Source organism: Danio rerio, chromosome 18, assembly GCF_049306965.1.
Source record: "Danio rerio strain Tuebingen ecotype United States chromosome 18, GRCz12tu, whole genome shotgun sequence".
In the NCBI taxonomy this organism is placed as follows: domain Eukaryota; kingdom Metazoa; phylum Chordata; class Actinopteri; order Cypriniformes; family Danionidae; genus Danio; species Danio rerio.
This window is the reverse complement of record NC_133193.1, coordinates 17,080,343-17,102,986: the sequence shown is the minus strand read 5'-3', so window position 1 is coordinate 17,102,986 and position 22,644 is coordinate 17,080,343. Positions and strand designations below refer to the sequence as shown.

Sequence of the window (22,644 nt, the reverse complement as noted above, 5' to 3'; positions counted from 1 at the left end):
TTGCAGTACATTTTTTTCTGTGTGTCCTGAAAAAGGTCCTGAGGTGGATCCAAATGCAGTATAGGGGTGAAGATCTGAGTGTCACGATACGATTCAAAATCAATGTTTCCTTTTTCTATTGCTGTACATTTAAATCTTTACAACTTTACATTTGAATGAAAATTAGAGTTTCTATGCTTGTGTTTAATGATTGTAAGCTCTGTATGCCAGTAGGCATCTTAACAATTATTTATTATACTAAAGAATTATTCAGGAAGCTCTGATGCCATGGTCACACTAGAGTTTGAGCTTGCGAAATTCTGTCCTACTGCTTTGCGTAAGGTGACAAGATTGAACAAGATGATTAGACATTAAAAAAGCGAGTGATTGGTCCATATTTTACATTTCTGTCCAGAGAGGTCATGTTTTGACCTTTAATTGGTTTTACTCATTCATGTGATGCAATTTTGCAGGTCAGAGTTCGACAAGCGTGAACTTTCCAACTGCAAAACTTGTCACACGAGCTTGTGTTTTCAATCTGTCGCATTCACGTGTGTATGAATGGAAGTCTATGGGGTGAAAAGTGCAGTGTGGCCAGGGCTCTAAAGTAACATTAAAACAACAGGTTACAAAAAATATATATAAAGGACAAACAGTCATATTCCAAAAAAGGTAGTATTATAATGAGGAATATATATATATATATATATATATATATATATATATATATATATATATATATATATATATATATATATATATATGTGTGTGTGTGTGTGTGTGTGTGTGTGTGTACAGTTGAAGGCAAAATTATTAGCTCTCTTGCAAAATAATGATTCTTTTTAAAATATTCCTAAGTGCTTTCTATGAGAGAAAACAATTTTCAATAACATTCATTTTAATAACTAATTTGTTTCATCCTTGTCATTGTCAGTAAATGATATTTTACCAAGTATTCAGCAAGATACTAGTATTCAGCTTAAAGCATAAAACAAGCTTTAAAACATTGTAATTTTTCAAAACTATGTGCTTTAGACTTAATTCAGTTTCATTCACAACCTGCATTTGCAGAACACAAGCCGGCAGCCTTCACTCATAACTGAGTGTGTTGTAATGATGACCTACGATTCTGTAATTGGTGTCCATGTATTACGTGCCTCCTTTAGTGATTTCAAAACCACTGGCACACCAGGTCAGTGGTGCAGTGTGGCACAGCATCATCATGTTTATGATGAAAAGATTTCACTTTCAGTGGCAGAAGTATTTTGAACAGTGTCTTGAAGCCGGTCACACAACGGATCAAAAGTTCCACACTGGTCCACACCTCACACCTATAAACGCTTATTATTTTTCTGTTTGGAGTCTTCTTCTGTTTTGACTAATTTGAAAAAAGAATCAATTGTTAACTTTTCAGAATCGATTCAGAATCATTGGAGAAAGAATCGAAATGCACTGAATTTTGTCCCATCCCTAGTGCAATATTGATCCGCCTTCCTGATCATCTTTGTTTATCATAATAAATAATTATTGAACAAAACAAGGCAGGATCTAAGAACATAGACAGCAATAAATCATGACTAAATTACGTTTTTAAAAATAGTAAGAAAAGCAAAGGGGCTTATTTCAAAAGGGGCATGGCACAGGAAACAAGGGGAGAGGGCGAAGCAAAAATACAACAAACACAACCAGGAACATGACATGTAGCAGAAAACCCCATACTGCCTAAAAAGTGTGAATTTCAAATGAACAGAAAAACAAAGAGTCAAGGAGGGTGATGGAACAGGGTGTAAGATGGAGAGCCAGGTCTGTGGTTCGAAAGTGTGTATGGACCATGGAGCAAAGGAGGCCTTGATCAGGCACTAGAAGCTCTAGGTCTGAAGACTCTGGGTCTAGATCTGGAGGCTCTGGGTCTGGAAGATATAAAATGCTTTTATTTCAAATGTTTGTATAACTTTTCAATTTCTTGTTATTGACTGCTTTCAGGAATAGAACATGAAGATATTTGAAATGATAATAATTTAGAAATGATGTACTGATGGCAGGCATTCACCACCAGCCACGCCCCTACTTAATTCCCAGCATCCTAGACGCTTTGATTCCTGTTACCTGTGCACTCCCTAATCAGCATCACTTACAAAGACATAAATATAGAACATGTCATCCAGTCTACAGTTCACTTACCCAAACTCACCTGACTAACTCCTTCTTCCTGTATACTAGTGTTCACCGTTGTCTTCCCTGGATGTTTATCCCGTTTCCCTATTCTACACTCCCGCAATTCATCATAAATAGATAAAACTAGGACTTTCAGTAGCCATTACCAAATCTGCATTTCATTCCTCAAGTTTGTCATTAAACCAATCTGTTTTGCACTTCTTTCTGTCTGTTGTTTGCTATATTGTGACAAAAATCCGAACCTCATCACTAACCCATGGATTCCCAACCACCTTTACCCCCAAACCACTTCATTGAAATGGTTACAGCTCTTAAAGCATCTCTCATTTCAGCTCTGGGACCTATGACAGCTACATCTGCCTTTCTCAGTGGCACTTTCCGTTTTCTTACTCCCCTAATTCCCCGTAGAGAGCTCTAAATAGTTTTTTTCTCATCTTACTACTGGTAAAGCACTGTTTTGGGCAAAGGCAGTATAGACCGCTAACAAAGTTATCATTAAGCTTTATTCCCATTTCATGAACCACTTTGCAGAAGTTTTCAGTACAGCCACTGGAGCACTGTACCACAGAGCAACTTTTCCATCACTCTCAAGGATTATTCGTCATCACAGACTACAATCTCCAATTTTGTACTCTGGCAGTAGCTAGTGGATGCAAGCAATCAGCTCTTTTGAGAACCTAACAACAAAGATTGAGTAATGGCATCAAAGTTATGGTGATATGGTGATATGGTGATCTTTGATGACACCTTTGGCCTGGACGCCTTGGTCCAATGAGCCACCCATATTTCCCAAGTACTAGCTATCTGCCATATACTGTACCTGAAGATGCTCACCAGTTAGCCTCACCCACTGCCTGCTTCTCAGTAATAGATCTGATGGAAAGCCCAGATTGCCGCTCACCAGCTACTGGTCCAGAATCTCCGGGTCAACACCAATTTAAAGTGAGCCATCATCCGGACTTTCGTGTTTGCTCAGCAGCTCTATGAAGTCTGCCACAGATGGCTAGTGCAGGATGCTCAGAGATTCAACTAGGTCACTGATGGCATCATACTGAAGCAATTCTTCACCCACCTTCCCTCCCAAACACTGGGTCAAAAGCCAGAGACCTTGGGCTTGACCTGGAATTCATGTGGCAAAGGGTGATCTGGTAGTAAGTTCTAGGGTTGTTGAACTAACCACAGCAGAAGTCAGCCATGCTGTTTCTCTCTCTCTCTATCTCTCTCTCTCTCTCTCTCTCTCTCTGTCTCTCCACCTATCCTCATTCCCAGGTCCAGAATGCACCGGGCACCCAGACCAATGCCCAGGAGGCATTTTAAGGGAGCGGAGGGTGGGCACAAAAGAAGGCAGAGTGGAGTCAAGGCTACCAGCAACAACCAACACAGCACCTTTTCTCTCTCCAACTCAATCAGTTGGTCCTGTTTACCTTGGGGTACAGCGGGGAGGTCTGGCAAAGGGAGTGGGGATCATGCCCTGATCCCGGTCCCCAATGCAAGATATGGAAGAATATGCTGAATTAGGGGGTTAGTAGAGGAGTCCCAAAGCAACAGGGCAAGCTCAATTGTTTTAGTGCCCAAGAAAGATGGCTCGGCCTGGTTCTGTGTGGATAATTGCAAATTAAATGATGTGTCGAAATTTTGGCGCATATCCAATGTTGCAAATTGAGTTGCTCAACTGGTTGGGTGCTGCTTACTTTTACTTGACATCGGACTTAACAAAAAGATACTGGCAAATTCCCATAATACCTTTATGCAGTGGTGAGAAACACCAAAATTTGCTCAGAATTTACCAAAAGGCTCAGAATCAAAAAGTGCTAGCGATATGAGGCACTAAATTACTTTAATTTGCACCGGGAGATAAAGTGCTTGTACTGCTTCCTTCATCTGGTTCAAAATTACTGACCAATTGGCAAGAGCGATTCGTGGTCACATGAAGAGTTGCGGAGCTTGATAATGAAGTTTTGGATACAGACAGAAGCAGGGCACACCAAATTTAGCATTTAAATCTGCTAAAGCAGTGGAGGGAGCCGGAGGCGACAATGGTTACAAACAAACAAACAAACAAGGAAGACCTGGGATCAGACAGCAGTGGCTGTGATTGGCCTGTTGTTCTGATCACTAGGGGTGATCCTCTCTCACACACTCTGCTCATCAACATTCAGCACCTCCAGCTTGATATTGCAGATGTGTTCTCACCCTTGCCCAGACAAACCAACTTGATTCAGCCCCATATAGAGATTAAACCAGGCGTGGTAGTTAAAACAGTTCTGTATTGTTTAGCGGAACATTAAAAAACATAAAAAAATGGTTCAAGAAGAATGGGAGAATATGCTGGATATGGGGGTAGCAGAGAAGTCCCAAAGCAACTGGGCTAGCAAGTCCCAAAGCAACTGGGCTAGCTCAATTGTCTTAGTGCCCAAGGCGGATGCCTGATGGATGATGGGTCTGGTTCTGTGTGGATAATTGCAAAATAAATGCTGTGTTGAAATTTGATGCATATCCAATGTTGCTAATTGAGTTGCTCGATAGGTTTGGTGCTGCTTGCCATTGCAGCCTGCCTCAGACCGAAGATAAAAAATGGCTGCCTACTGTAGGTTATGCTGTATGGACTCTCCATCTCCCCAGCCATCTTCCCAACCTCTTCCTCAATCCTTTTGCCATTGTTTGCATCAATACTATTCTGATATACCTAACCTATCATCACCCCCATGTCATGCAGGTCCTTCAGAAATACTGGGAACCCCATCTATATTTGAAGCTAGTGAAATGCAAGTTCGGTCAATCCTGAGTCCTGTGTTGTCTTCTATATCGTGACAACTGACTTGTAATTGACTTGATACACCACTCGTAATATCAATAACATTTAAGGCTTTAGTCTGTAACAATCATGTGATACCTTTAATTAGCATAATGTCATTTACAAATTTGAAGGCATTAAAGTTTTTTCTTTAAACAAATATTTAAACAACTATATTTGCTCTACCTTATTAACTGAGAGGTAAATCCAAAATCTTATACATAAGTTATATGTCTTGTCATAACATAGGGGTTCTCAAAACATATTGTGTCATCCTCAGAAGTCTCATGATTGTCGTCCACGATCTGTGCAACCTAGCAAAATGTGAACACAGTGGAGTTTGAAAGAAAGAATAATAAAAACCAAAAAATGAAAAATTTCTTTGGGCAATTCATTGACTTACCTTCTTTCTCGGGGCTTTTTCTTCTGTTTCAGCATATGCCACAAAATGGATTAATGTGTAGATTCTGAAACACAAGGACATAACAACATTTATATATATATATATATATATATATATATATATATATATATATATATATATATATATATATATATATATATATATATTCATACTTTGCATTGATAGCATAATCTCCACTTGGTGGTGTGGTGAAAAGCAAAAGCAAATTTCAATCAAAAATATAGAAAAAACAAGCATCTTTATCAGTGACTGTTTAACTGTAATTTTTTTGTTTTTTTTTTGTGCAAGTTACCTGTGGTAAAGCATTGCAAAAAACTGCATTAGCAGCAGTCCTGCAAAGCCAAGTAGAAACATCAGTTCAATTGGATCAAGGGACAAAAGTTCTTTTGCAGCATATGTCCCATTAGGATAGATTTTTGGGATCTTGATATAGACGGCTTCACCAATTGCTTGAAGAAAGAAAGTTGCCACAAGCCAAAGTGCATTGCAGAAGAAATATACCAATGTAGCCTATATTTTAAAAAGCAAAACAGCATGAGGGCAAATCTATACAGTTTCAGAGAAAGTAAAGTAAAATCTTCAACTATTTTTGGAATAAAATAATGAGACATACCTTATTTCGAAGTTCTCTAAGATCATTAGCTATTTTTTCCTGTTGTTCTTTATTTTCCTTTAGAGGTTCTAGATATTTTTTCTGCAAATCTATCCAGAAATCGATTTCATCCTGTAAGACAAAAAGTAATTTAAAGGGTCATGAAACCCCCCCTATCAGTTCAAGTCTAGCTCAGAATTTAAAAAAAGGCCAGTGGAGCGGGCTGAAGAGGCGGAGCAGGTCTAAGGACATGCCAAGTTTTCTGAGAGTGCTGATAGATGACTTCACATATCGCATTCGACTGCTCTTTCACTGCCGAGATAGCCTAGGGTAACATGGCTAACATGTCCGACTCTAACAGGACCTCACTGTCAATCTCGGAGAGTGACAGCGGGTCCAGTTTGACATCGGAACATGTTAACTCACTTTCCAATGCAGCGATGGGCATCAGGTCCCCTAATGCTGGTGTGCTGCAACCTCAGTTGCAGAACAGTCAAGCACTCACAGTGAGGGCAAGAACTGTCCTCGAGCACCGCCGCAACATGCTGGACCCCAGACATGTGATGCAGTACTCGCGTCTATCATCCAGGGCAAGAAATCTACAGCATCCAGAAATTCACAGTTGGAACGACATCTTTAATAAGACGAAGATCTAACTGCCCTTTCTGCATGTGCCCATTATATACTTTAGGATTAAATATCACTGGCACCTGCAAAGCCAAACCCTGCCAACTCATTGGCATTCATCAGCGTTTTCTTACTCTTCAGAGTGATTGGTCAGCTAGCGTCCTCTCAAAGTGTCTTCCAGACACACACGTCAGCAGTCCCACTGAAGGGGAACTAACACGTCATCACTGGACAGGCAGATATCGATACATCACCAGTTTTAATCCCACCATAATAAATGATTTTAAACTCGGAAGATGAAATTAGCTCACAGAAGTTCAAAATTATCCAGTTTTCAACACCATTACTTTGGTACTTAACACACACAAAACAGGAAAAGGGCTGGAAGGAATCGTATGATTAGATTAAGCTTCCTGAGGATGTTGCCATCCACCGCGTCATGGTGAGCGGAGATGGCAGCCATGTAAACCTTCAGTGTGGTGGGTGACAGCCAACGCTCTAGCTTATTCTGAAGAAAGGATAACACAATGCTAATCTGGCAAGTTCAGGGGTCTTCTCGTGAGAAGCGCACCACTCAGCAAATAGACTCCACTTCAGGGTATAGGCATTCCTCGTAGAGGGTGACAATAATATAATATAATATAATATAATATAATATAATATAATATAACATGTTTAACCAATTTGTCTTACCATAGAAAGTTCAGATTCTGGTGTCAAGCAAAAACCAAATTTCGGCAGCAAATGTTCAATCCAAGTTTGTTTATCTACACCTGTAATATTTTTAATAATCAGATCATTAAACTTTCACAGCTACTATATTATAATATTAACAATTTTACATGTGAAATATTAAAATACATACTTTTATGAGTATTGATTGCGAAGTCATTTGCACTACATAGGAAGAATACAATATCAATATTAGAAATAATCTTACAGCTATTACTTTAATTTTTAAAAATCTATACATTACAACACTACACCATAAAACTTTAAAACACGCCAAACATTCTTACCTTTGTATTTTCAATGTCATTTGTAGCATTTCAGTTTTATTTGTATTTTCTGCTTGTAATACCTCCTTGTTCATTTCATCCTCAGATTCAAAGCATGGACATCTGCAGCAGGTGGCTTTCATGAACTTTTTTTTTATGTTGTCTAATGCAGAAGTCTTCACCTGGACGCCAGATTCACGAGTCCCCCATGAGACATTGTTCATGTTGACAATGGAGTAAATGGCTAAGAGCAAATAGCCACTAGGAACACAGATGAAGTATAGCAGTCCATAGATGACCATTGAGAACTCCTTAGGGTGCAAAGCTGCTGTGGTGAGGTACAGTATGACCATGCCAATAAGAAACAGACCACTAGGGGTCATAAAAGTATTTTGCTTCACTAAATCTCCTATGGGTGTTGGAAAAACAAAAGATAGAAATGTAAGAGGTGCATTTGTCACTGGTTGTTAAACTAATTCTGGACATGCATTTTTAGAGAAACCTTTGGAAATGTGATTGCTTTTTAGTCGATGAGCAGATTTAGATTGTACTTTTAAATTACACAGTTAAATTAGCATATGTAAATGCCAAATATTATATTATATTATATTATATTATATTATATTATATTATATTATATTATATTATATTATATTATATTATCAGTCTAAAATAGAAACTACCATTTAATATTTTTCAAGATGGTTTGATAAATAAAAAATTAACATTACATTTAGATGATGTGTAAAAATCTATTAATCTAAAATCAAATGCTAGTGTATGTGAGCAAAATTCATCATCTAACTATATCATATGGTATTTTTCAAAATTGCATTTAAAACACAGTCATTACCAATGATGGAGAGAACTGTTCCTGCCATCAGAAATGCATAGAGAAGGCTCATGATTGCTGCAATGGTAATCTGCACATCAGATTTCAGTTTGAAGCACAGGATGAGGTAGACTGTAGGGGGCACTATAGCCAAAGCAAGTGCACTATTTTCCTCCATGTTAAAGATGAAAACAAAGCTTCCTGCAAAATAAACAAAGCACATTTAGACAGATGTGGCTATAGAAACATTTTGCCTTATTTTTTAATGTAATAGAGGCTAGGTAATAAGAGCTGTGCATGTAAATCTTAATCTCCTGAAGAGGTACACTAGCAACTGCTGTTGTAGTTTATGGTTTTCAGTTTCCTTGTTATAACACTTGACTCCTCACTCTATTCCACTGGCCCCCATTGGCCATAAAGACTGATACTAGAACATATGAACTTGTTCGCTTGCCGCCTGGGCATATAGGTTTTAATTGTCTGATGATGGGTCATAGCACCATTGTTGACACCAAGATGACGTTTGGCCATTGGGTCAATGAGCAGTGAGTAAGGTTGGTTTGTGTTTACCAGATGTTAACATTAATTTTAAAAGACATGCTTAAGTTTTCAATGACAGTGGTTTTAACAACAATTAAGATATTTTAATGCTTTTAACACTGCTAACAATATTGGCTAATTGCATACAGTACTAGCTAGGTCAGATAGCTTCGGATAGCTAGTTTTCGCTTCTTTGCCTTCTTGCCTCTGAAGAACAAGAGACAATTTCAACTGAGCTCCTGACTTTCAGAGCTCAAGTATTCCTTTGTCTGCTAGGGTTTGTGACAGTACATTCAATGGCAGTTGAGCAGGGTCTTCTCTCCCTTCACTGTATCCTATGTGTGGGAGTCCAGCCTGATGATGCAGCGCTGCTGAGCAGTTCATGCCCACAGTGATAGGAAATGTCTTTTGGTATGCTTAGATCATGGCTGATGCAAAGCATGATTGTAGTGAGGGCTAATCCATTGGGTAACTTTCTGTGGACCTCCCCTTGTTCATGTTTTGGATGAGTGTGTCGGTTTATCCTTTGGGATGGCTTCACTCACATCCAATGACTCTGGAGCACAGATGTTCTTCGCGCCATTGGAGTGAGTTATCATGTTCCAAGGGATGCTTGGGTCCGTCGCCTACATGGCTGTTTGCCTGGACCCTAAATCAGACAGGATATTTATGTTGCAGGCAGCATTGGCGATTGGGTTGGAGGTAAACCTCCAACTCAGCAGTTGGACTGACTAGATGGGTGAAAAGATTAAAATCCTCACAAGTCCTGTCCCCTTCTGTTCGTCCTTGAGCTCTTCTGCCCTCACCATCCTCTACGGTTTTCTGTATCCCTCACAGCCAGAGCCTACACTGCTGTAGGCCAGGCCACCTCTGCCCTGCATGCCATGGTTATCCATCAACGATACTCTTGCCAAGTGCACAAGGATGATTCCTTCTCAAGCGACTGACAATGCATTTTATATCAGCTGCTTGTGCCATGGGCAGAGTGGTGGCCATGCTTGTGGTCCAGGAACAACATTCTTGGCTTAACCTGGTTGACATATGGGACAAAGTCAAAGTTTGTCTTCTTAACACCCTCATATGCCAGGCTGGCTTGTTCGGTGACACTGCCAGGGACTTTGCCCAGGAGTTCCTGGCAGGGAAAAGGGCAGCCGAGTGCACTCTTTCACCCCATGTCACTGGTCACTTGCAATCTGCTCCTTCGGAGTCACAAATCATTGATTTCGCTCAACTCCATTTACATCCTGGGTGAGCTCAATATTTTCATCTATGCTAATATGCTAATAACTTCAAATTAAATTAGTATTGTCAGTTCAATGACAGCAACCAATACATTGGTTTATCCCTATTCTTGACTTTACCTGATATCATGAGGCAAATAGTAGCAGGACCTAAGATGGAAGCTGCCATGCTGATAACTTGGTACAATATATAAAGTTTTGAGATAGAGCTGTTCCTCTGAGCAGTCAGTTGTCCTGAGCCCAGGAGGTCAATAGTGTTGGCCATGGTAGAAGGTCCCCAGCGCCTGCGTTGGTTGTAGAACTCTTTAAAATCCTGTGGAGCATTGGTGTAGGCATCAGATGCTGCATTGTACTCCACTCTCCAACCCTGCTGCAGCAGTAGAGTGCACAACCAGCGGTCCTCACCTAACATTACACCAAAGAAATTAGTTTAGTCCAGATCAGAGTTGAGCTTCTCTGGTCATGAAAGTTCACTACCCATAAGAGTTTACCTCTAATCAAATACACCTGCCTGTAAGAAATCCTGAAAATATTTTTCAGGTATTTGTTTAGGCATGGAGCAAAACTCTACTGGACAGTGGTCTTCAAGAACTGATATTATTTGTCAATAACTTACCTTGATCATACTGGATATAGTGGCTGGCTTCACTGGCTTTGGTTGTGTATCTCTTCATGACGTTGTCATCCATGAGTGCAGCTCCTCTGAAAAGACTAAAACATCCAGGGCTGCACAGCACACAACCAAATACATGCTCTGCAGTCTTTTGTAGCCAGTGGCCTACAGCATATTCAAACTTTTGATACCACACCACTGGTCCTAAAATCGAAGAGAAGAAATTACTTTGGTCATCTTATCTTTTAACACAACATATGAGTACTAATCAGACCATGATTTGATTGGATTTAATGGACAATTTTTAACATAGCCCCTAAAAATCACTGAGCAATTCTAGTCTTTGAATGCCACTGTTCAGTGTTAAGCTTCATCCTTAATCCAACACAACTGTATGTAAATAAATCATGAGCCCAAGGCACTTGAAAAGAAGGTGAAAATATAAAAAGATTTTATTGACATGGCTAGTATTCAAAAAAAGACATCTACACATTTTAGCAAAACTTGTCTTCATCCATATGCACCAAATAATGTCACCCTGATCAAGTTTTGCCAAAATGCATAGGTGCTGTGAATAGTGATGTACATTTATACAGTGCATTTATTGTTTTGCTATACATCTAAAGTGCTTTACAATTGCATAAAGAGGTTTCCCTTTACTAACACCCATGTGCAGTATCTATCTGGATGATGTAAAGGCCGTCACAGGATAATTGGGCCACTGCCCTGCTGCAGGTGGAGAGGAGAACCCGTGAAGCTGCCAAATCAGTGGATGTGAATGATTGGGAGGACATGATGGTTAAGGGTCGATGGAGGGAATTTGGCCAGAACACCAGGGTTCCACCCCTACTCCTAAGAGCAGGAATGTCCAATCATTTTTATCCTGGAAATCTACCTTACTGCAGAATTCAGTTTCAACACCTTTTTCAACAGCAACCTAGTTTTTCCATGAGGTCTCCCATTCAGGTTCTAAATTGGCTCAGCCCTGCTTAGCTTCAATTAGTAAGCAGTGTTGGCCTGTGGGGTGATATGGCAGTGGATAAACTCAGCAGGGCAGTGGTACTCCACGACTGAAACTGCCCATCCCTGCCCTATTATGGTTTATAAAAGTGGTATCTATACCTGCGCCTGGAGGGCTTCTGTCCCACATAATTTAGGTCTTGCCCTAGTTCAGGAGTTTTGAAACTTGGTCCTGGAGTGCCTGTGTTTTTCAGTGTTTAGCTTCAACCCCAATTAGACACACCTGAACCAGCTAATCAATGTCTTACTAGGCATATTTGTAACTTCCAGACAGATGTGTTGAGGCAAGCAAAATTTTACAGGACAGTGGTGCATGCAGTACTGAGTTTGGACACCGCTAGTCTATGCTTAATAAATATCCAACCTGTTCCTGTTGGATGAATCCTGCCACAGGCTGCTCCAACTTCTGGGTATATTTTAAGTCTGTCAATTAACAGCATGACTGCAGATGGCTGGAAATCAGTATCCCCATCCAAAGCCAGGATATATGTGTTCTCCCTGTCACTCTAAAAGAGCATGTAATGCACAATTAATGCTTCAGAGATAGCATCTAAATGCTAGAAGTTAAAACCAATAAAGGTAAATTTATAACCTTCAGTTTCTTCTTAATGAGTTCCGGTTCTTCACCTGCTTTAAGGTTTTCATAGTACTGTTTGTTGAGTCTCCAGCCAAGAATGTAATACAAGTACATTATCTTGAAAACATAAATGGTTAGTGAAATTATTGTTACGCTTATACAGTGTTAAGGGTAGTGCCGAAAGAGTCATGTACTGTAACGTCATTGTGTCATGTAGATTAAGGGGTAAACTAACCCCTTTATTTGCATGACACAATGACATTGCAGTAGGTTTCATATGTAGGTAACATATGCATTCATTTGCAGGCTGCAGTTTACTTATCAGCCATTGGTGTCACAAAAACCATCTTGTTAGTAACGTAACCCACGTTCCCTGTTGAGGGAAAGGGATGTGTGTCTTCGGACATAAATAGGAGATTACTATGGGAGGTCTGATGAAGAGCTGGTGTGCTCGAAACATTACTTGCTTTGTGTTAGCCTTTTTGATTGAATAAATTGGTAGTTTTTGGAGCTTTGGTGTTGCCGATTTTTTGATTATACAGATCGCTAGATGACCAATCACTCTGAAGAGTAAGAAAACAGACCAATAAATGCCAATGAGTTGGCAGAGCTCAGCTCTGCAGCGGCTGGTGATTATTTATTAGTCGAGTATATAACTGGTGCACGCAGAGCGAGCGATTACACTTTACTCATTAGTAATTAAGACATTCCCGTTTGGGAACTCCGATGTGTGTCTTCCAACACGAATTTAAAAGTGTATAAAAATGCCACAGCAGCTAATCCTGTCACACCCTGATGTGAAGTTTGCCAAGCAAAGCATGAGTGCACAAGCATCACCAAGGGCGCAATGTCCTTCCAATGTCTTCTAGGCCCTATAATTACCATTATATAGGAATATTTAGAAGAATTTAGATAGGGCATAATAAATGTGCTTTTACTTGGTTATTTGTAGTCTAGGGATTTTGAAAACACGACAGTACATTGGGAAAGCGTGCCAGTCCACAAAGGTGGGATAATGCAGCAGAGGCCACCTGCTACCCAATGTGAGGGAGACCTGACAGAAATATGGACATATGGGCTAGCCCTAGCTAGGGTAGTGCTACAGATGGACAACACTACATGGACAAGACACATGAAGTCATGGGTCTGTCTGAGAACGGGGAATACTCCATGGCTGAATGACGCATAAGGGATCACAACAGGGATTGCACATGGCTGGCACTGAACCTCAGCATTCTGGTAGACCAAGTGGGCATACCAGACATTGTACTGGGCCAGGCACCCAGCTCCTCTGATGATTCAGGTGCTGGGGCCTCGGAAGAACTCTCTAGGGTTCGCTAAATATGGAACTTACTTTAGCAGAGCAGAATAAGTGCACATATCACCGAGTTAGGGAGCATGGCACAGTAAGCGTTTTTGACACCAAGCTTAGTTTCCTCCTAACTGACCAGAGTTACCTAGTAATCGGGAGGAAACTGGCTCCACTCAAAAATGAGAAAATCTCGCAAATGTGTAAGTGTCAACAAGCCTGCAGCTCTACAGATATCTGTGGGAGAGGTGCTGCATGCTAACACCAAAAGGAGGCAACAATTTTTGTTGAGTGTGTTCTCACCCTCAGGGATTGTAACTCATCCTGGCACTAATAGGCAAGGGTGATGGCATCAACTATCCAGTAGGCCAACCTCTGTTTTGTAACAGCATTTCCATTCTGTCAATCACTGTAACGAATAAAGAGTTGCTCAAAAGAACGTACATTGAACCACCTATATTGGTTGGTCACCTAGGTCTACCCTGCTCCATCTATGGACGACATATGTAGGTTCCAGAGATCTGGGCGCGGGTGCCAGAGGGTGCTCCAGTGAGCTCCACCCCAGGGAGGGGCTGTCCCGAGGAGTGTGAGTTTGAAAACCCAGGTCCGGTTGGGCCATAGAGCCGTAACTAATAAGACCTGCCCCTCATCCTCCCTGACCTTGCACAAGGTATGTGCGGGTAGGCTCACTGGGCAAAACGCATATTTGCGAATGCCCAGGACTAGTTCTAAGCCAGTGCATCCATGCCAAGAGGGGCCTCGGTCATAAAGCAACTGGCAATAGACATTTCAGCAAAAGCAAACAGGTAAACCTAAGTTTCCCAGAATTACTCCTATATCAGCTGGACTGCACTGGAGTGGAGTCTCCATTTTCCTCAAAAAGCTAGCTGCTGTGAGAGCCCAGAGCAACAATTTCAACCCCGTGTGACTCCAAAGGAGCAGACGGTAGGCAAGCTGAGACATGCAACAGGAGCGTTTATTCCCCCATATGGAATATACATGCCACCATTGCCATTCTGGCTTCTGGATCACTAATGTGGCCATCGTCTTTCCCAGGGCACTGGCGGCCAACTTGGTGCTCATGAGTTGGTCGCCGTGCGGAGCTAATGCATTAAGCCCAGGGAAGAACCACCCTCGTGCAACTTAGCCAATTTCTACGTCTAGTAGCGCTGATAGATGGCCATAGAGTGCAAAGCGGAGGCAGCCCGGCCCACGGCTGTATAAACTCTGGCCAAGAGGGATAATCTACATGCCTTGGGCGATAGTCTAGGCAGATCCCTCCAGGTGGTGATGCCTTGCAGGTAAAGGTTGACCACAGTAGCACGCTCCACCTGGGTAATCGCTTTGTACCCCTTGGCTGCTACCGCATCCAGAAGCGCACTGTTGGAACAACATCTTTTAAAAAACATGTTGTTCAACCAAATTGTACTTTTAGGGTATTCTGCTCTTTCAGTTGCTAGTAAAACACCCAGGGAACAGGAAAGGAACCCAATTCAACCCCCTCTCGTCGTTGCCTGGACTGCAGGAATTACTGCTTTGTACAGCTAAGCAGAAGATCTCTTCTGTATCATGTGAGAGGCTCTGAAGCGAAAGTGTAACCACTCACTCTGCGTGCACAGGTTATATATTCTACTAATGAATAATCACCAGTACCTGCGGAGCTGAGCTCTGCCAACTCATTGGCATTCATTGGCCTGTTTTCAGAGTGTTTGGTTGTCTAGCAATCTCCTATTCATGTCAGGAGAAATACATCGGAAACAATAAATTCAGAATTCCACATGTAGTCCCTCTTTTTGAATCTTACCTGAGACCATCTTTTTTTGTGACGGATAAGTTGCTTGTCTTTGAGATGAACCATCATGACATTGCCATTTGGAAGGGTGTATTCCAGTCGACCACCATAAGGAGTGTGTATGATCTTCTGGCTTGGTAATGATGGCATCTCCTTGAACACACATGGATCCTCCTCACTAAAAATGCTAATGAATTCAAATTATTAGTAGGTTTGTTTTTGTACAGCTTGAGTAAACATAGAACAAAGGATGATTCTTACATGTAAATTTCTTTAATTACGTCCACAAGAATTTCAGCGTATTCATTTGTAAGCCGCCCCCTTCCATTATTGACATCCTTGAAAGCGTCGTCAAAATAAATATGAAATTCAAACTCAACATCACTGTGCTTTCCATGTTTTGGTCTATATTTATCAAGCCTGGCAGCAAATGAAAAAGCATTTAAATTAAATTTCCATATGGATTGCTTGGGTTGAGTGAGTTTAGTCAATGCATTTTTACCTGAACATGGAGATGATTATCTTCATCATTTCATCGTAGGTTTCATGCCACATTGTTGCACACAGAAACACTTTGATTTTTTTTGTTGGTTCTGCACTAAAGCATACAACAAATATTCTTCAGGTTATAAACAACAAGTGATCCAAAATAAAGGTTTGTATCCTATTTAAAATTTGCGTAAAATACATGAAATAATAGTTTAATGCTACTAAAGTGCAATGGCATAATACAAATGAGTTAAATTTGGACAGTCTAGTCAAATGTTTGAATTCATATTGAAATCGATGAAGGCTTTTTGCAGGCTTTGGTATTTTAGTAAACGTGAGCATAGTTTTAAATGTTAAAACACTAGAAGTATTACAAGTGTGACAAAAGTCTTTTTCTTAAACGCAACATATAAGCAAATGCAAAAACTTGATTAATGTCAATTTTTGCTAAATTTCAGAGATCATGTTTGTAAATGTTAAGGAAACATGTTACTATGTAAAATGCTTTAATTTAGAAAAAGTTGATGACTGATAAAGGATGTGTCTGATACTAAAATCACAACAAATATCATTTTATGCAATGAGCAGACTCTAAAAAGGTGAAACACCTACACTTCATTCTCCTTGATTTTCTTTCCGATTTCAAAACGGGTGTTCAGCATCAAGGACTGCTCCAAAAACGCTCCTTCATACATCCGTTGCACAAACAGATCTTGGGTTCTTTCAATTCGATGGATCTTCAGGAACCAGATGTAAATTGTGCTGAGCACAAGCCCCAGCCACCAGCAGAGAGCAGAACAGCCCAAACAGACCAGTCCTTCTGTTTTCATGTTTACCACAATGTCCCTAGTTAGTAAAGTTTGTATAGCATCTGTCAGCAAAACCTCCACCCATTCTGTACTGGATTCACTTTTTTCTAGAGTGATTGAAGTGTTATTAGACAATGGGAGGCTGTAAATAAGTGGAGACAAAAACACTGCCAAAACGATGATTGAGGCAAAGTACATGGGCATAACAAAGCTACGGCGCAAAGCGTGCATCTTGCAAGCCACAACCACAAACCAGCGACACAAGGCTGAGGATAGAGTCTGGATGACAACCAATGCAATGACAACCGTTTCGAAGATGATTTTGACAGATTTCCAGCCATCACCTGTTAGAGCGACATAAGCTCCAATCACAGCTGAAGTAATCAGGATTCTTGTCAAACTGGAGATGATGTTCACCGCATTACTGGACTTCACCATGTCTTTGGAAATCTTCTTTAGGGACAGGATGGTGAAAAGTGGGCTGTAGTTTTCCCACCAGTTCACAGAAACACAGATGGTCCCAAACATAGCAAGTCCTACTGATACGCGGAGAGAACTTTCAAATACCAGATAGTTCACTGCAAACAGCACATAACCCAGGACTATAAAGAAAATGGAAAAAAACGGGGGAATCAAAAGATGCTTCCTCTTTCTGCCGAGGAACTCAGCATCCACTTGAAAAAATGCAGATAGGATGCTTATGCTGTTTAGGATCATCACATTAGTGACAATGTCAAAGTGTGGCATGGCTACTATTGTAAGAACTGCAGCTCCCAATGCTACCAGGATTTCAACACAAAGGACCTATAGAGGAAAAGACAGGGTCAGAAAGGTTATGGCTAAAACAATTAGGTTCTATGGTGGTACATTATGTCTGCTTACCCAGAAAACAGTTTTTTTAGATGGCATGTTACCATTCTTGAAAATAAACTTCCATGTGCTTTTAAGCAGAAGTAGAACACTTGGCCCGACCAGAACAAACCCAATGGCAAGTAGAGCAGTCGGTTTTTGGTCTAAAGGAACAATTTCTGTTTGATTATTTCCAAATGTTATCAAAAGTAGAAATGATGTCTGTAAAGACAAAAAAATATTTCAGTATGACAGAGTTTTTAGTGTTATAGATTAGCTGTTACCTCATCATCCAAAATGAGTAGACATTGATCAATAAAGCAGCTCACTTTACTGAGGAGTGCAAGGACAAAGACGAGCATGCCAACAAGGGTACAAGAGAACCATTTCAGGCAGTGTGTTAGTTTCTTTGGCATCTGTTCATCTTGAATAAAAGGCACTTCTTTGCCTACATCCCAAAATTTTCTGTTTCGGAAGAAAAAAAAAAACATTTCAAAACTATTTTTAATATACATAGAAAGACAGTTGGGTTAACTGGGTCAACACACATAAATATTCATTCATGCCTTCATTTTCTTTTCAGCTTTGTCCCTTGCGACAGCAGAATGAATCAACAACTTTTTCAGCATCTGTTTTACACAGTGGATGCCCTTCCAACTGCAATCCATCACTATAAACACCCATACACACTCATTCACACACATACACCATAGACAATTTAGCTTACCCAATTCACCTATAGCGCATGTCTTTGGACTTGTGGGGGAAATCATAGCACCCAGAGGAAAACCACGCAATCATGTGGAGAACAAGCAAATTCCACACTTAATGCCAACTGACCCAGCCGAGGATCAAACCAGTGATCTTCTTGCTGTGAGGCGACAGTGCTAACCACTGAGCCACACCATCCATTAGTTATGTAGCCCAATTCAGCTTACCTGATTCAGTAAAATCTGTCAATCTTAATGACAAAGTACACGTAAACATGGATAGTGTGATGGCTGAGCCTTTTTTCTTAGAGCACAACATGTCAATACATGTTGAGTTTGTACTGTAAATCATCCTCCATGATCAATTACTACGCCAATGTATGCTGCAGGTTCTCGTGCACCACTGGCCTACATTATGACTCAAAATGATCTAATAGGCTACTCCACACACAAACACACACACACACACACACACACACACACACACACACACACACACACACACACACACATACACACACACACACAAACACACACACATTAGTAAATAAATAATGTTTGTTTAAATGTAATATATTGGTTAACTTTTGAAGTACAGCACTCGCATCACAAACCCATCAACCAGAGCCAACAAGGACTCCCTAAGCAAAATCTGCGGTAAAAATCTTTTAGGACACAAAGTGAAATGCATATGTGATTGGACTGAAAGTAAAGCTTCACTGATCATGTGACTCAGGGAAATCAATACACACAGCACATTGTGTGCACTTTTCAGCACATTAATTAGTTTGGGGAAATAGAGTAATGTAAGTGTGCTTAAATTAAAAATATTTTAGTGCACTTTTGAGGTAGTGGTAATTGATGTACAAAGTTGCACATTGGAACTATTGCAATAATATAATAATGGTAATATGTATCTACTAACTGTTAGAACACATCCCCCGTGCCACATTAATCTAGCCTCAGACATCAGATCCTGTCAAAAAATGTCTGATTCTCTATCCAGACAACAAGCCAGCTGAGCTGCCCAATACCCAAATTTGTTAACCAGTATTCAACTGAATTACCAATCTCCTATCAAAATAGGAGTTGTTTGAGAAAGCCAAAAAAGCAGAAGCAGGAGACAAAGTAATGATGATAAAGAAAGAGAAGTATTATATAGTTGCGTATGATTCAATGCCCAGATTTTGTCTGACCAGAATAAATCCAACAAGTGTTATCATAGCACAAGCAACAGCAATGGATAATAATTGCATCAGAACATTAAAACATTGCAAACCTTGAAATAGAGACATTCTCTTATCTCTTACTCATGAAAACAAGTCGCTTTAATCCACACAGTCATAAGAGTATAACAATATGGAGAAATAAAATAATAACAAAGCAATAATTATAGGAAAAAGGTTATAATTCATATAAATAATAATCAATAATAATAATCAAATCATGATGTAATAATCAATAAAATGATAATTATATAAATGACTAAAGATTTTATTAAATAAAATAATTAAATGAATAATGAATATAAAAAAATTTAAATAATACACAACACAAACTAATGGTTACTTTCTAGAAACAACACACACACACTGTAAGTTTGCTACAAGGATTCTCAGATCCTTTATTAGATTCTTCTTAGTGTTTAAAATAGGTTGAATTACATTTAAACTTAGAAAATGTAAAAGAATACTAACATTGAACTATTTTATAGCATTCAAATGAGACTTTTAGGAAATACGCTAATGTGTTTTTTAAGTAGTACACTATTGCTATATTCAAAAAATCTTTTACAACTATTATTTAGTAAAAAATAAGATTTTACTTTACTTGCTAGTAAGTATATTTTTAGTGCACTCAAGTATGTTTTTTCGTCTGAGAGAGAGAACCTGTGGTTAGAATTCGCCAAAGACCACACGCTCAATACAAAGACACAAGAAACCAAAAAGAGAATAAACAAGACCATAGCAATAGACCCTGTGATGCACTGCACACTGTGATGTTTCATATAAAAAAACATTATTATTGTTATAATTATTATTATTAATATTATTATTATTATTATTATTATTACAAATGCTTTTTCAAAATTAAGGTATTGTGGAAAAAAACTGTTTAAGTACCTGAATTCAGGAGTCTGTTTCATGGTGATGCTTGTAGACCAGCAAAAAAAAAAAAAAAAAAAAAACTCCAAGCATCTGTGAAACAAACCAGAGTCTTTAAACAAGATGGGAGGGGACACTGCACCGTTATGAAACATGTTTTTTAAAATGTCAAATTTTATAACCCACTGCCTGAATTGTGAGGAAACCAGCTTCATTGTGAAGAAAATGTCATGTTTCAAGTTTAGTTTAATTTTCCTTTTTAATTAAAGATTAGTTTCTAAAATATTTATCCAATATAAAATAGATAAAGAAAATGAGTTAAAAGGAGTTAAATGAGTTAAAGGCAAAAAAACACACATTTATAACAAATTTCTAACAAAAAGAAAATAAGTGGAGTATGTTGTAGAGCCCGTGAAATTCACTGCTATCAACACACAAGAGTACAAACAAATACGCAGAACACAAAAGGGAATTAAATATATAACAAAACTAGCTACAGAAGCAATAATTTTATGTGTGTACCTTGTATTTATCAGATTGTGGCATCAAATGTTGTTGGCAGTCGTTGTTGCTGACCTTGTGGGGAGATTTTGTTTGTCCCCATAAGAAAAATGCCTCATAAATCATCCAGACAAAAAACAAATATTTAGAAAATGTGAAAGTGCAGCATATTTTTTGTTCTGTTAGGGTTGGGTTTATTGGGTCGGGGTTCATTTATAGTTAATTAAAGCCACAGTTTTAAGAAACTAGCAACGTTTGTGTCAGGGTGTGCCTCCATGACACTCGACTAGTTTTGAAAATATTAAAAAACACAATTTAGACAACTGGCAATAAAAATAAGTAACTGATGGTTAATAATACCTCATCTAACTGTTAAAAATATAGGGTCTGTAATATAACAGATTTCTACCAAATTGAAGTCCAATGAGCAAGTGCAAACAGTATATATAAATAATTGTAAAAACGTAAGATAAACAATTAAAAAGGAAACTGGATTTTAAGGAGAACCCTCTCCATGGTTTACAGTTTCCAAGGGTTTAGTATGATTCAAGTGAAAAAATGTCTTGACAACAAGCCTTTGTAAACTACACAACACTTATACGAACAGTTATAAACAACACTTATACGAACAGTGCTAAGAATTGACTTAAGAGTAAAAACAATTCTTGACTCAAAGCTCCACTTAATATTTACCAGTCCTATATCCCAGTGGTACTTTAAGTGAGGAGCAGTAAATCTTGTGTCAGTTTAAGAGAAGATTCACAACACTTTGCTGTGCCACAAATGGGATTTTGGAAGAAAACATAGGCATAGACCAATCATCTATGTTTCTTTAATTAAGAATATTTTCAGATTTCATGATGTCTTCAAATATTTTATTTTGTGATCAACAGAAGAAATGAAGTCAAACAGTTCTGAAACAAGTAAAGGGTGAGCAAACAATGACAGAATTGTCAGTTTTGGGGGACTATCCCTTTAATTCATTTGATATGTACAATATGTTTAATTCCAAAACTTACTTGATGATTTTTTTCAATGAATGTAAAAGTGAATGAATATGTAGCCTATATTATACATGTACAGTAATAAATGCTTTAGTGATTGTATATTGCTTTCCTTTGGTTAAGGAGTCACAGCGGAATGAATGCCAATTTCTCTGGCAAATGTTTTATGCGGTGGATGCCCTTCCAGCTTTTCAGAGTGCATTCATAAACCCTATTGAGGGTTTTCAGCTTTCTTCAAATGTATACTTGAAATGAAAAAGAAAAGGGTGAGTCAAATTGATGACACATCATACATCTGCCTCATTACAAATTTCACAATTTAACACAATAAGGCCCAATCCCAGTTCTACCCCTTAGCCCTTCCCCTTTACAATTCTCCTTAGCTTTAAGGTGCAGAGCTAAGGGAAAGGGCTGAATAGCCCTTGAAATGGAGATGTTTCAGAACCACACTCGAAACCAAGAGGTATGAAAATTTTAGGAATAAACCATCTACAATGGAAGCATGGCTGCACACAGAAGTAAGGAGATGCACAAAGTGTAGTATTTTTGTCATTATAATGATTTTTTTTTACAACAAACAACCATATGTTTTAGCACATTCATAATAGTGTTCATGTTTTACATACTTAAAACTAAAACAGCTCAATTTTGCTATCTATAATTC

General features: G+C 39.0%; 1 protein-coding gene across 5 annotated transcripts; it reads right to left on the bottom strand.

The window, feature by feature from the left end:
- Positions 1 to 859: 859 nt before the first annotated feature.
- Positions 860 to 21,090, bottom strand: chs3 (chitin synthase 3). Of its 5 annotated transcripts, none has more exons than XM_021467776.2 (20): positions 20,494 to 20,606; positions 17,990 to 18,125; positions 17,694 to 17,882; positions 16,615 to 17,615; positions 16,016 to 16,111; positions 15,775 to 15,933; positions 15,526 to 15,700; positions 12,428 to 12,529; positions 12,200 to 12,341; positions 10,819 to 11,019; positions 10,323 to 10,607; positions 8,443 to 8,622; positions 7,611 to 7,998; positions 7,457 to 7,488; positions 7,285 to 7,364; positions 5,986 to 6,096; positions 5,665 to 5,882; positions 5,352 to 5,415; positions 5,135 to 5,262; positions 860 to 1,889 (listed from the first exon to the last, which is right to left on the bottom strand). In XM_021467776.2, the coding sequence occupies exons 1-19, from the start codon at positions 20,514 to 20,516 to the stop codon at positions 5,164 to 5,166; spliced, it is 3,681 nt and encodes a 1,226-aa protein (XP_021323451.1). In that variant the 5' UTR covers positions 20,517 to 20,606; the 3' UTR covers positions 860 to 1,889; positions 5,135 to 5,163. The 5 variants fall into 5 exon arrangements, with proteins under 5 accessions (XP_021323451.1, XP_073785915.1, XP_021323452.1 ...); XM_073929814.1 differs by lacking the exon at positions 860 to 1,889 and adding an exon at positions 20,998 to 21,090 and having other exon boundaries at positions 5,030 to 5,262; positions 20,494 to 20,568; XM_021467777.3 differs by lacking the exon at positions 860 to 1,889 and having other exon boundaries at positions 5,030 to 5,262.
- Between the last annotated feature and the right edge of the window lie 1,554 nt (positions 21,091 to 22,644).